The sequence below is a fragment of the Phocoena sinus genome, chromosome 10 (genome assembly GCF_008692025.1).
Source record: "Phocoena sinus isolate mPhoSin1 chromosome 10, mPhoSin1.pri, whole genome shotgun sequence".
In the NCBI taxonomy this organism is placed as follows: Eukaryota; Metazoa; Chordata; class Mammalia; order Artiodactyla; family Phocoenidae; genus Phocoena; species Phocoena sinus.
This window is the reverse complement of record NC_045772.1, coordinates 64,878,935-64,893,916: the sequence shown is the minus strand read 5'-3', so window position 1 is coordinate 64,893,916 and position 14,982 is coordinate 64,878,935. Positions and strand designations below refer to the sequence as shown.

The window sequence follows — 14,982 nt, the reverse complement described above, 5'->3', positions numbered from 1 at the left end:
AAGACCAAAAGACAACCCTCAGAATGGGAGAAAATATTTGCAAATGAAGTAACTGACAAAGGATTAATCTCCAAAATTTATAAGCAGCTCATGCAGCTCAACAACAAAAAAACAAACAACCCAATCCACAAATGGGCAGAAGACCTAAACAGACATTTCTCCGAAGAAGATATACAGACTGCCAACAAACACATGAAAGAATGCTCAACATCATTAATCATTAGAGAAATGCAAATCAAAACTACAATGAGATATCATCTCACACCAGTCAGAATGGCCATCATCAAAAAATCTAGAAACAATAAATGCTGGAGAGGGTGTGGAGAAAAGGGAACACTCTTGCACTGTTGGTGGGAATGTAAATTGATACAGCCACTATGGAGAACAGTATGGAGGTTCCTTAAAAAACTAAAAATAAAACTACCATACGACCCAGCAATCCCACTGCTGGGCATATACCCTGAGAAAACCATAATTCAAAAAGAGTCATGTACCAAAATGTTCATTGCAGCTCTATTTACAATAACCAGGACATGGAAGCAACCTAAGTGTCCATCATCGGATGAATGGATAAAGAAGATGTGGCACATATATACAACGGAATATTACTCAGCCATAAAAAGAAATGAAATTGAGATATTTGTAGTGAGGTGGATGGACCTAGAGTCTGTCATACAGAGTGAAGTAAGTCAGAAAGAGAAAAACAAATACCGTATGCTAACACATATATATGGAATCTAAGGGGAAAAAAGGTCATGAAGAACCTAGGGGTAAGACGGGAATAAAGACACGGACCTACTAGAGAATGGACTTGAGGATATGCGGAGGGGGAAGGGTAAGCTGTGACAAAGTGAGAGAGTGGCATGGACATATATACACTACCAAACGTAAAATAGATAGCTAGTGGAAAGCAGCCACATAGCACAGGGAGATCAGCTCGGTTGTTTGTGACCACCTAGAGGGGTGAGATAGGGAGGGTGTGAGGGAGGGAGATGCAAGAGGGAAGAGATATGGGAACATATGTATATGTATAACTGATTCACTTTGTTATAAAGCAGAAACTAACACACCATTGTAAAGCAATTATACTCCAATAAAGATGTTAAAAAATAAAAAGATGTGGCACATATATACAATGGAATATTACTCAGCCATAAAAAGAAACGAAATTGAGTTATTTGTAGTGAGGTGGATGGACCTTGAGTCTGTTATACAGAGTGAAGTAATTCAGAAAGAGAAAAACAAATACCGTATATATATGGAATCTAAAAAAATAAAATGGTTCTGAAGAACCTAGGGGCATGACAGGAATAAAGACGCAGATGTAGAGAATGGACCTGAGGACACGGGGAGGGGGAAGGGTAAGCTGAGACAAAGTGAGAGAGTGGCATGGACATATATACGCTACCAAATAAATGTAAAATAGATAGCTACTGGGAAGCAGCTGCATAGCACAGGGAGATCAGCTCATCACAGTGCTTTGTGACCACCGAGAAGGATAGGGAGGGTGGGAGGGAGACGCAAGAGAGAGGGGATATGGGGATACATGTATACGTATAGCTGATTCACTTTGTTATACAGAAGAAACTAACACTACAACGTAAGGCAATTATACTCCAATAAAGATGTTAAAAAAAAAAAAGGATGCCTGGAGACCTAACCGTAATTTTCTTAAGTCCAAACATTTGTTGAGTTGAGGCAATTCTGTGAATTAAACATGAATTCAGACTTTCCTCACCTTTCAGGTAAAATACTATTTGCAAAGAGTAAAGCATATATATTTAGAGGAAACTATACATATGGAGACCTAGAAAAGACATAGAAAGAATAGTGCTCATATAATCTGTAATGTTTCAACTTAATCTGTCTCATTATAAAATTTTTTTTAAATGCTTTGCTGAAACCCTTTGGGGAGTTCGGGGGTTTGGGGGGCATGAGTCACCCATTCTCCCTGCACAGCCCTGCAATCAACCTTTCTCTGCTCGAGACTCTGCCGTTTTGGTTTGTTTGGCCTCACTGTGCATCAGGCATACAAACCTGTGTTTGGTAAAAGTTTTTCAAGGCAGAAATTGGAAAGTTGGGAATGTGTTGTCACCCCGTTAAGAGAAAATGTTTAAAATATCCCAATTATGCAAGAAAAGATAGAGAATCCAAGTAGCCACTGTACAACAAACGTATTTTGACAGCAACTGTGTAGTACTTGGCCACCGCTGTAACAAGTGCCTGAGGACATCGTCTGTCTTTTGCGGAACAAGCCTCAACTATATATACTCAGGGAGTTGAATATTTATGAGAGAAATTAATAGAAGCAATCACTCAAATGTCATCTCTGAATAGGGGATGGTGCGCATCCCGATGTTCCTAAAGGACTTTGTTGAAAGATTTAGAAACCTGGAATAGGAATATTAGGAGTACTATCAATGCGTGTAATTTTTCTGGGCATAACAGAAAGGTGCAGAGGTGGACAGGCAGTGGTTTGCCAGCTCCCGTCAAGCCAGATTTCACCCCCTTTCTTTCTCCCTCCCCTGACAATCATTTGAAAAATGAAAGGAATTTCTCTTTAAATCACCTCACTATCAAGTTATCACAGAGATGAAAGTGGAACATCCAGAGAAAGGCCACCGAGAGCGAAATGACAGAGAAATATTTGATCCAGCCCAAACTAAGATTTTTGGGGAATTCAAGGCTTTACCTATAAAGTTAGGCCATTATTCTAGAAATCTGATGTTTTCTGAGTTATAAAGAATGTAGACACCTCACTCCTGATCACGTAGAGCCAGCTTTATCTATCAACATTCCTCTGAGAACTAGAAAAAGATAAATGAAATGCAAAAAGTATTTGTTTGAAAGTATTGGAAAGTCTAACAAGGTTGTCAAGAGTCAGCAGAGAACAAGACCTCAGAGGGAAGAGAAGAGTACTGAGACGAGCTTGATATTCTGTATTAATTGTCTCCTCAAGGCCTTTGTCTATGTGCAAGTGGTACGTGGCCAAGAGACTGAGAAGCCTGGCAGAAACTGATAGCTAAGAGGCTGAGAACCTTAGCTGAGCTTTGGGCCGTTCATGGGTATATGGACACACAACTTAAAATTCAGGGCTACCAAGGCAGGCAGGATTTGTTGGGTCAAGATCCCCAAAAGAAGCAAAATGTTTTAAGGTAAGCCCAACATTCTCCATCCATGTTCCCCATGAGATACGTAAATGCCATATGTAGCACATGATAAAAGGGTAAAAAGCTGAACAGAAAGTAGAGTCTGTGAGGCTGAGAAGCCAAGCAGATATAACTGTAGTTTGAAATTGGAGCTGAGGGTCCACCAAGAAGAGGTAAGTGGTGATTACCCCTTTAGCTAGAGCCATGGAAGGTCACAGAAGCACTATACCGTAGGAGTAATGCTGAACAAGAAATAGAACGGTCTTACAACAATTTGGAAACACAATTTGGAAACAGCTCAATGCCAGATTGGATTAAGATGATTTGACTCTAAATGCCTGCACAAAGCAAAAGTTATCCTTTTCTGGACTGAGATGACATCAGCCAGGGTCTCAGTTTCACTTCTCAAAATGTCAGGTATTCCTTAAGACGGGACCAAATGACCAAAAATGGAAAATAAAAGACCACAGAACAGACCCACTGGAGATCTCAGATATTAGAGTTATCAGACATTCATTTTACTTTATCTCATTTTCATATTCATTCATCTCTCTGTTCAATAAACATTTGCCTTTTTTCTGGCTTTATATAATTGACAAACAACATTGAGTGAGTTTAAAGCACACAGCAGGATGATTTGATATACATGTATATTGTGAAATAATTACCACCATAAGGTTAACACATCCATCGCCTCATGTAATTACCATTTTGTGTGGTACCATTTTCCCACCCATCACTCTTCACATTTAAGATCTACTCTCAGAAAATTTAAAGAATGTAATACAGTGTATTAACTCTACTAGATTAACTAGCCATCATGCTGTACATTAGATCCCCAGAGCTTATTCTTCTTATAATTGGAAGTTTGTACCCTTTGACCAACGTCTCCTCATTTCCCCCAACCCCTGGAAACCACCGTTCTACTCTCCGTTTCTAAGAGTTCAGCTTTTTGAGATTCTACATATAAGTGAGATCATACAGTATTTGTCTTTCTTTCTGACTTATTTCACTTACCATACTGCCCTCTAGGTCCATCCGTTTTGTCACAAATGGTAGGATTTCCTTCTTTCTATGGCCAAATAATATTCCATTGCATAGCTATACCTCATTTTCTTTATCCATTCATTCACTGGCATACACTTAGGCTGTTTCCATGTCTTGGCTATTGTGAATAATGCTGCAATGAACACAGTAATGCAGATATCTCTTCAAGATACTGATTTCACCTCATTTGGATACATAGCCGGAAGTAGGATGCTGAATCATATGTCAGTCCTATTTTTCATTTTTTGAGGGCTCTCCCTACTGTTTTCTATAATGGCTGTACTAATTTACATTCCCAACAACAGTGCACAAGGGTTCCTTTTTCTCCACATCCTTGACAATACTTGTTATCTACTCAGACATGCACTTTTAAATGAGTTTGATTAATGTGTTCAAGAAAATATGTGGCAAAATGGAGAATGTCTCTAGAGAACTGGATTCTATAAAACAGAACCAAAAGTCAACTCTAGAACTGAAAAATATAATAACCAAAATTAAGCAGATTAGAAACAGAAGAAGAGAAGATGAATAAAACTAGAATGTGGGTCAACAGAAAATATCCTGACTGAAAGACAGAGACCAAAAAAATGAGAAATACAGCATAAAATCATCAAAGTCTTATGGGAAATGGTAAGCTCTAATATATGTACATTTAGAGTCATAGAAAGGACAGACAGAATGGGACAGAGCAATATAATTTAATATGAAGATGTAGTTAAACAGAAGTTGAAAAATTGGAAAAGCGAAAAGGGAACATTATGGTAATACAGAGATAGTAATCACAGAATTGTGGCTAAGGGAACAAAGAGAAGAGGTTGGACCATCAACTGAAAGCCTGCAAGAGTTTCTCCATGAGCTGGGACTCAGATCCTTAAGCAGGGTGCTGCCCATCTGTGCTGCCATCTCAGGAGCTCAGAGAAGGGGTCTTATGAAGCTGGGAAGGGGAGCTTCCTTGTTCCTGCTATAGCTGAGAGGGCAGGAGTGCTGAGAATAAGCTGAAAGTGGAACCCCAGCTATTGCTGGGGTGATGCGAACAGAAACAGCAAGTAGTCTCCCTTTAGTGCCACAGCCTAAGAGGAGCTGGATGTCAAAGAAGAAAATACTTCCCATATTCTGCACATCACAAAGCATAAGGGTGGGTTTAGAGATAAGAGAGAGTAGTTTAATAACCACTACGAACCTCGAGCGAGATAAATACAAAAGAAAACAAATCTAGGCATTTATATGAAACTACTGAAAACTAAAGGCAAAAAGAAAAAATTTTAAACAGCCTGAGACAAAAGACAAATTACCTTTAAACAGTACTGAGACAGGCTGGGACCTGGGGCCTGGGACCCTTTGCCGCAGTGCTCGCACCTGGACAAAGTCTCCTCCAGCAACAGAATACAAAGAAACTATAAGGGGCTGAAAATAACTGCAGGCGTGGGCAGCTGGGGCAAAACAGAAAGACCAAAACCCAACTGCTACTTCTGAGGTGTCAGGAGCAAACACAGGGTACTACCCATGATCCCTGCACACAGCACCACCAAGGGAGTGGGCAGACCACCTAAGCCACCCGCTGGCCTGACCCACGGATCTGCCCCTACCCTTACCCCATTTAAGGGAACAGCTCGTCCTCAGTGAGCGAGCAAGGGCACCTGTTACTTGTTTTCCCTCCCTCGTGCTGTAGCACGAGTCCCAGTAAAGCCATGCCTGAATTTCTTGTCTGGCCTATTATCAATTTATATTGATTAAATAGTTTAAGAACCCAGGTCCATAACAGTACCACCTTTAGGCACAGGCAACTGTGGTCCAGGCCTGGACTTCTGTTTTAGGGCTTGTTTGGCTTCCTTCCCACCCATCACTCTTCACAGGGTGAGGGTCCTGCAGAGTCTAGCTGATACACCCACCCACAGCCGGCACACTCTATATCTCCTGCTTCAAAGAGCTGGACCTCAGAAATCCCTGCCCAAACAGCCTCAGGTCCATTTCCGGTTCTCACAGCCCTCTTTCCACAGGAGCGAGCACACCAGGTGTGAGGAGTGTGCACACCAGGCGTGGGGAGTGTGCACGGCGCTCGACGGTGTGTGCTGAATTACGGAAGAATGCACTGACTTTCTCAGTTCATGGAAGACCCAGTGGTGCGACAAAGAAGAGCCTTGGGTCAAGGACCTCCATTTGTACTTTTTACCCGGGAAATAAGTAAAGGCGAGCCTGCCTTCGAAGGAGCCAACTTTACATTGAAATTGATTTCCCAACAGAAGTGATAGAAGCCTTAAGTCTTATGGGGTAATATTCTGATAATGATGAAAGAAAATAAATGCAAACTAGAGTTCTATACATCAAAATGTACCCCAAAATGAAATAAAATGTACCTCAAAAATGAAGGGAGAGCTGCTCTGCCGCCCCGCACCCCGCGGGTGGGCCCAGGAGAGGCGAGAGGAGGCCCAGGCCCAGCGCGCGGGATGCCCGGTTTCACACCACCGTTTCCACACCACCGTTTCCACGTGTTGTTTGGCAGCAACAGGCTGAGCCCGCTCCTCCAGATCAGGTGGCGGGTGACGAGGAGGGAGAGGACAGGGAGGCAGGCTGGAAACTTAAAAGGCAGCCCGCTCCAGGACCTCCGAGAGCATGCCTCTCCCGGTGGTCCCTCCGCAGGGCCAGGCGGCGCCCTGGCCTCTGCGCAGCCGTCCAACTCCACGGGCCGGCTCCGCCCACCTGGCTACACCATAGCAACTGCGATGAAACAGCCTCTTCAAGCTGGTGGAGGGCTTCTTCGACCGTGGTCTGTGCTAGAGCGCATCATGGAAGACAAGCTGATGGCAGACGTCAACACCTGGGAGATCGAGGAGCAGAAGCGGAACCGGTGCGTGGCAAGCTGAGAATCATGGAACCCCGCAACCACGTGCGGATCCTGTCCTTCCCCATCCTGCCGACAGCGGCTCCTGGGAGATCCCTGAGGGCTACCGGGCCCAGAGTAGCCAGCATTGCATGCCCTGCAAAGGAAGGGTCCGCTACTGTGAAGATGTGAGTGTAGATGAAATAAAAGCTTTGGCTTCAGACTTCCCTGGTAGCGCAGTGGTTGAGAGTCCGCCTGCTAATGCAGGGGACACGGGTTCGTGCCCCAGTCCAGGAAGATCCCACATGCCACGGAGCGGCTAGGCCCGTGCGCGTCCAGAGCCAGTGCTCCGCAACGGGAGAGGCCACAGCAGTGAGAGGCTTGTGTATCGCAAAAAAATAAAAATAAAAAAAAATAATAATAATAAAAGAAAGCTTGTAAAGCAGCAATAGGAATCTTGTCAGAGCCTGTCCTTTGTCCTTTTCCAGGGAGAGATGTTAAGAGTTGGAGAGGTAAATCATCAAAAGATTATTGAAGTGGGGTGGCACTTACAATCAATTCTAGTTTGTACAAGAGGCAAGATCAATAATCTATCCAGAGGTGCCTTAGGGAAATACGCAGTCTTATTCAAAAGAATAGAGATAGTAGCATTTGAGAAGCAATGTTCCCCTTAGCTCAAACATGCAGATATAGTCCTGAGCCTGGGACCACTGGAGCTGATTTTTTTTTAATTAAATTAAAATTAAATTAATGTTTTTAAAACCCAATGTCCAGAAATCTCTTTAAGAAGGTTCCACATTTACCACTCCTCATTTTCAGGTCAGACACAAATTCACCTAATTGAGCTAGGAAGCCCTTTATGATCTTATCACATCTTTAATAAGAATGTCTGAATCTCCCATTCCAATTGTTCAGTTAAGTCACTGCTCTATACGTCTTAAAGTTCCTTAAAATGCCTATTTCCAGGACCTTAATGGTATTTCAGCTGCTATTTCAGTTAAAAAAAAGAGTAAGCAAAGACCAAAGAGAAGTAAGTCCCTATTTTTATTGAAATTCTTTTGAATCCTTCAGAAACACTGGCAGTGGCCCCATGTCAACCACCTTCTAGCAATCTTGGGAGATTCTCCCCAAGACCAATTTTGGGTAGTTTTTCTCCTATTATCATCCAGGAAATTACATTAGTAACTTCCACAGCAGTGACTTTGGTGGATGACAATGGAATATGTTTTCGTAACAAACATTGTTGCATGGCTTGGACTCTTCCATGCCTGCTCATGTCATGTATCCAAGTGGCTACCTGCAAACAGTCGACCAAGTCACCACCTTGGCATTCTGGTTCTCCTCTGAGCCAGTAATTGGGTTCTTTTGTTGAGCATCCCTATGATCTACTCTAATTTTCCTTCTGAAATTCCATAGGCCTGCCACAACTGTGTTCTTCACACATAGTATTCTTTAATTGTTCATCCATCAAACGTTTATTAGCTAGACCATTGGGCCATCGGCTATGGCCTAATAGTCTGTGATATCCTGACTTTTGTATGTAGCATTTTATATGAATTAGGACTTTGTTCTAGAGCAAAATTACTTTTGTACTGCTCCATGAGTTGCTTTCAGTTCAGCCCATTGTGCAGAATACTTTTGCCTTTTTCAACTAAGAATTTACTGTCTGCTAGGCACATAGCAGAAGACTTCCATACAAAATGTCATTTTTCAATACTTGAGCTCCCAATGGTGGAGCAGGCAGCCTGTTACACTTCAGCAAGAAGGGAGTCATAAGAGTCAGATCATTCACAAGCATGAGTGAGCGTTCTGTCATTGATCCTACAGATAGAGAGAGGCTACCTACTCATGGATATGATACACACACTCCATCTCAGCATATTCCTAAATATAACATTTACATTTTATCAAGGAATTGTGTTGTTCAGCTCTCTCTTTATATGAATGTCTTTCTTCAATCACTCATATCGAAATATATATCTTGGTAATTAATTGTCCTTCAGCCATATGAGCTATTTCCACCACAGCTTAAGAGTATGCTAGTAATTGTGTCTGAAGTGGGTTGCACTTAGTCACAGCATAGTTTTCTAATTCAAAATACCAGTAACTGCCACTGGGTGGCAGAATTAGACTTTTGCTAATAACTCTATAAAACTGGGGGAAAAAAGTGAAGAAAATCTTCACAGCTTCACCAGCCATTTCCACAGCTATTGCTTTTTCCTTTCGTTTCTTTTCCTTTCTACACCCCCCCCTTCTGCCTCTCCTGCACTTTTTTACTTTGTCTATGCACAAAGTGTAAATCAACCTATCTGACCACTAGCAAATATCCCACTTAATTCTGGGACAGTCCCTTCTTAGTACTGAGACCCAATTCCTCCTTTGTTCCCATACCAAAAAACCTCTGGCAAGTTACAGCTCCAGAGTAACTTAGAAAGAAATGAAATAAAATCAGTATCTCCTGCTGTTTTTGTTCTTAACAAGTAACACCTAAATAGAACATAGCAAATAATAAATCCTCAATAACTATTTGTTGATTAAGGAGTGAATGCAGGAATGAACGATGGATCTGTCTGAAGAGTCCTTTCTGTTGCATGATTCTAGGAAATAGGAGGGAGTATTCTCCTCTAAAGTGTAAGTCTTGAGAGCAAAATCCCTAAGAGATTCTGTATCCCCAGTGTCTAGTTTGTCCTGTCACTTAATATGCTCTCAATTAGTGTGGAAAAAAAAGAATGAATGAGAGAGAAGGAGGGGTGAGAAAAAGAACATATGAAAAGAAACAATTTTGTCCAGTAAAATTCCTGCCTTCATGACAATATAGATGACAGAGGAAAGTAGCATGGAGGAGAGATCAGGATAGAAAGAGAGAAAAAGAGTCCATATTTTGGGACACCATCCAGGGTCCTCCTCACACAGAGCTCGGTGAAACGTGTGCACTCTGACAGCCCCTGCCCTGAGTCTCTCCACCACCCACCTTAGTCTGGGCCACTTCCGATCCCTGCCTGGTTCAGGACTTTTTCCAGGCCTAGAGGAAGGAGAAGGAGTTAGAAAAAGCAGAACAAATGCTCAGCTACCACCCCACCTCCCATTCAGCTCCCAAGAGGGTTCTCTGAAAGAGAACAAAAGCAGTTTTCTGTCCTGCTTCTACCCAAAGGCAGAGAGGTCTGCATCAGTCAAGACCACATCCATGCCAGCTCCCTAGCTTCTACCTGTTCTTGATCCTTTGACCCTCAGGCTAAAATCCTCTCTGCAATTGTCAGTTTCCTTCAGCAAAACCCTCTGAAAATCATGGCCTCATATATGGTACATTCACAGGTGAAATTTCCAAGATCAGGATATTTCTCTACAGAATGAAGGCCAGGGCTATGGAGCCGAGCAAAACAGTCCCAGCTTTAGTAGCATTTCTGCTCTGCCCACTTGGTGGAGTTGGTCCCTTATATTTTCCAGAGCATATACCTTCCTGAGGGTGTAACTGAGGCAAAGTAGTAAGTAGATGTGTGAGATCAGTGGGAGGAGTGGCCCTTCAATCCTGCCCTCCCACACACCACCATGCACAGGGGTTATTCCTAAAACCCTGTAGACTTGGGGAAAAGCCTTCTGTCCCATAATTAGGGAGGGAATAGCATGCAATACCCCTGGGAGATGTGTCACATTGTGTTCAAATTCAGACTAAAATCATATGATGAATACCAAGTTATTTCCTGAGAGTTTGTTTTCATTAAGTATAGGAGAGGGATGGCCTGTCCACCCCTTGCCTGGCCGTATAGGTCCCTAAACAGGCCATGGGGGATTCATTTGGGAGCTGCTGGTCTCTGGGACAAGAGAAATATGGTCTGAATGCCTAAAGCCCCAGGGAGTATAGAAGGTAGGAGGAGGGAATTAGAAGATATAACTTAGCTAATACAGAAATGGGGTAATTCAAATTGGAGTCTTAGAATGTTGGATTCTCAAAGCAGGAAGAGATCTCAGAAAAATTGCTAGACTAAAACTGTCATTTAAAGATGAGGAAATTGAGCCGCAGAGACAGAGATGACTTACCCAGCTTTGGACCATCAATGAGAAACAGAAACAGACTTTAGGAATCAAATCTCCTGGCTCTCCTTCTTTCCCATTTCTCATAATCAAATTAGAATACAGTTCCGCAAAATCCCTCCTTAAAGACCAGCGAAGCAGCAAGAAGAGGTCATGGAGTGCAGGGTCCCAACGAAAAGGCCCCAGGTGTCCAGATTGAATCTTCAATTGCTGAGCTGTTCTCATCTATTTTTTTTAGAAAGAGTTCCTCTCACACCAATTTGTGAAAGGTATTTCATTATCTCAGGGGTAAAGAAATACCTCAACCCCCCTCAAGTCACCCATTTCAGATTCTTGGAGCCCCTGCCCTTGCTGTTCTTTTCCTACCCTACATCTCTGTCAAAATCCCAACTTCAAACGAGCTTAAATGTCACTTCTGTCATGAATCTTTCCTTGAGCCCTTTCCCCACAGCCCTCCACCAAATATAAATTATCTTTCCTCTTATGAATACTCAGGGCACATTTCTAACCTCTCTCATGATACTTATGACACTCTTTCTTGTATTTTAATTATTTATTACTGTTTATCTTATCTTTCCTACGAGTCCTTGGGGCAACAGATGCTTTTAGCCAAATGTAGTACCCCTCCATAGTTTTTTAATACGCTCGGTGATCAATAAATGTTCGTTGAATTGAATTGACACAGAAAGTAATCTGTATCTTTGAGTTATTATAAGTTCAGCCTATTTCCTCTTTAGCAGAGATGAAGGTGGCTATGACCCATGACCATGTCCACCTACTCATCCTATTTCCTCCCTCTCCCTCCAGGAAGAAAATACAGCCAGCCACTCAAAATCAGGCCCTTTATTCAGGATAGAGGGAGAATCCACTGTTGTAATGAAAGTGCCACTGGGGGCACTGAGCAAGGGTCAAAAGTCCAGAGCACCAGTCACTCATCCCTGGAGAACAGTCCTTGCAATAGCCCAATGGTGTCACTACAGGGCTCAGGGCTCAGAGACAAATTAGCTTCAAGGGGGTACAAAGAAGCAAAACGAGGTAGCCATAGGGAAGAGGAGTTCCAGGAACAGAAAAAGGGCAGAAGCAGCAAAGACAGCAGGTGTTCACCACTTCTCGCAGCGCCACTGATCCAGCTTCTCAAAACAGAGTGCTTTATGGGCCAACCTGATCATGAAGAAAGAGACAAGGCAAGTTGACTGGCCGGATCTTAGTTCAAACTTCCATCTAGCTTTATCCCCAGGAGGGACGAGGTGGAAGAGTATGGGTGAAAATTACACTTTCCTAGCCAGATGCCAAGGGACACTGAGCCACCTAGTGGAGTAAGGTTCATTTTTTTTTTAACTCCCAAGAAAATTGTAGGGCAGTGGTACAAAGGGCTTGCTTTATAATTAAATATTCAAATCCAGGTGAAGGAAATCCTGGGTCTCAGCCCTCTATTAAGGAACACTTGTTAGGAAAATTGCTAAACAGGAGTGGAGTGAGCGAGGCTTGAAAACTGAAAACCTGAGTCTGTTTGATGAGTTTTGTTTTGAAGACTACATTCTAGCTTAAAAGACCAGGAAATAGAGAGAAAGGGGGATGATGCTGGGACTAAAGGGGTGAGAAGAAGGAGGAGAAGGGTAAAGTAGAAAATAGAATGGGGACTCACCAGTAGTTAATTCCTACATTATCCAGAATCTTCTTGACACACATAATGTCATCAGTAAGGTCATCATCCAGGAACTCTGGCAGGAGTTACAGGGGGAAAAATGAGAGAGCTAAGTATTACCCAGAAAGGTAATGAGCTTCCCTCTTGCCTGGTCCTTCTTTGATCTAGAGGCTTATGCCTGTTGCCTTTCTATATGATAGATCCAGTACAATAATGCCTCCCCCTAGGTAAGGACTCCCTTCGCTTCTCTGGGGGCATCTCTAGAAGAATTATCAACTTCATCAACTGACTTACTCTGAAAATGCAGGGTATTAGACTTCAAGATCCCCAAACAGTTCAAATCATCTACATGCAAACTTTAAGGGACTGTCTGGGGATTTGGTGATAATGAAAAATTCTAACAGCCTCTTACTCCGTACTATCAATTGAAGTCCCACAGTTGATGTGGCGTCCAAGGCAGTGAAGTTAGAGGTGCGCTTGACGCCAAAAAAGGAGATTATCCCAGGAGTAGGCTCCAATAAAACACAGGAACATGGTAAAAGTGGTCACTCACTGTCACAGGAGATGCCACAGATGTCCCTTGAGTGAGGGATCTGGTTGTCTCTGCACCAAATTTTATTATTGATCTGGAAGAGTCCATATTCTGTGCTGTCATTGTTATTTACTATGGTTTGTGTGTCACAACCACTAGTATGAAATACGGTACAGACCCCTGAAAGAAAGATGAAAGAGAGATATCACAGGGATGTCCACATATAGCATAAATGTGGACAGACAGAAAAAGGCTCTCCAGCCAATCTCCAAATATGGCCAACCACAGAGTATCTTGATAAGATTAAGAGTTCCAAAAAACAATCAGACAATGGGAGAAAGAAGAGATAGGTGAATAAATGTAATAAAAGAGTAAACAGATAAGCAGATAAGAGGATTGTTAGATAATTGATTTAAAAATAGAGAAAAAAAGAGGAGGAAGAGAAGGGTGGGGAAGACAGAAGAAGATGAAGGATGGAACAAAGCAAGATAGCAAAGAACTCACATTCAGGCAAAGTGACGCCTCCATAGCCATCCAGGTCTTTCAGCCTCTGGAACAACTCACATTTTGTTAATTGTTCTGCCTGGATGGCATGGAACAGGATGCCCACCAAGAGCAGAGAGACAAAGGACATCGTTTTGGCTGCTCCCAAGATTCTGAAATGGGGTCACCACACAACTTCACCTCCTTTTATTTGTGGAGAAAGCCTCAGGGGTCCTGGCATCAAGCCCTACATCCAGGAAGAGGATGAAGAGAGACTGGTCATGCCAACAAAGAAACATTTAGCCTGCCAGCTGCCTTCGTAATTTCACCCCATTATTCCCTTCCTTCCCAGAATCTCTAGACCATACTAGGTATTGTTACCTGTCCAGAGAGAGTTACAAGCATGATCCTGTTTCCCATTTGGCTTTGTTTATACCTTTATTTCTTGTAGTGTTGGTTCTAGGAAGCAGGATGTCCCCAACCTACTTCAGGAACAAAGGACGCCTCAGGGGTAATACGATGAAGCAATTAGAAAATACAAAAAGGGTCTATGGCCAACTCCCGCTTCTCCTTAGAGAAATACAGAATTTGGGAAAGGAGTGTATATCACCACTTGTCATGGTTCCAAGATCAGAGCTGCCACTTGCCCAGTCGACCCAGGCATGAAACAAAGGAAGAATTCCTTGATATGCCAGTTCGTGGCTGAGGGCTCAGGAATAGAGAGAGAATATGGCAACATAGACTGAGAATTAGATATAACGTGGACCCAGAGACTTCCTATGTCACGAAGATGGAGAACCTGAAAAGTGTGTATGACAGTATCTAGCTACCCTATGAGCTATCATCAGCCTCCCCACATCCAACCACCACTACCACTACATTGTAAACCTAAAAGTAATAACTTGTAACAGACTTGTTCATAAACATATAAACTTGTAGACAGCTTCAGAGTTGGCCACAGAAGGTTAAAAAAAGAGTGACCCAAGCCAGTGGGAAGATTGGACTTCCAGCAATTGAAGGTTGGAGTAGTATATATCTGGAGGCTATAAAACAAGATTCTGGATCTGAGCTTTCGGATCAGTATCCTTGAGCAGTAGAGTTTAGGATACTAGCTCTGATGATTCCTTCGACTTGCTGGCATCAAGCTTCACGTCACGGTGCCAATAGCCGTTAGCTTCCTTCATGCAGGGGGTCATTCTCTCTACCTCAATGTCTAAACCTGATGTTTTTTTTAACATCTTTATTCGAGTATAACTGCTTTACAATGTTGTGTTAGTTT

General features: G+C 42.6%; 1 protein-coding gene and 1 pseudogene across 1 annotated transcript; one reads left to right on the top strand and one right to left on the bottom strand.

Annotated features, from left to right (window-relative positions):
- The first annotated feature begins 6,640 nt into the window (after positions 1–6,640).
- LOC116761183 lies at positions 6,641–7,988 on the top strand (annotated as a pseudogene).
- A 3,883-nt stretch (positions 7,989–11,871) lies between these two features.
- Positions 11,872–13,877, bottom strand: LALBA (lactalbumin alpha). The gene is made up of 4 exons (XM_032646039.1): positions 13,725–13,877; positions 13,242–13,400; positions 12,689–12,764; positions 11,872–12,204 (listed from the first exon to the last, which is right to left on the bottom strand). Exons 1-4 carry the CDS (start codon positions 13,852–13,854, stop codon positions 12,144–12,146), a joined length of 426 nt encoding a protein of 141 aa, XP_032501930.1. The 5' UTR covers positions 13,855–13,877; the 3' UTR covers positions 11,872–12,143.
- Positions 13,878–14,982: the final 1,105 nt, after the last annotated feature.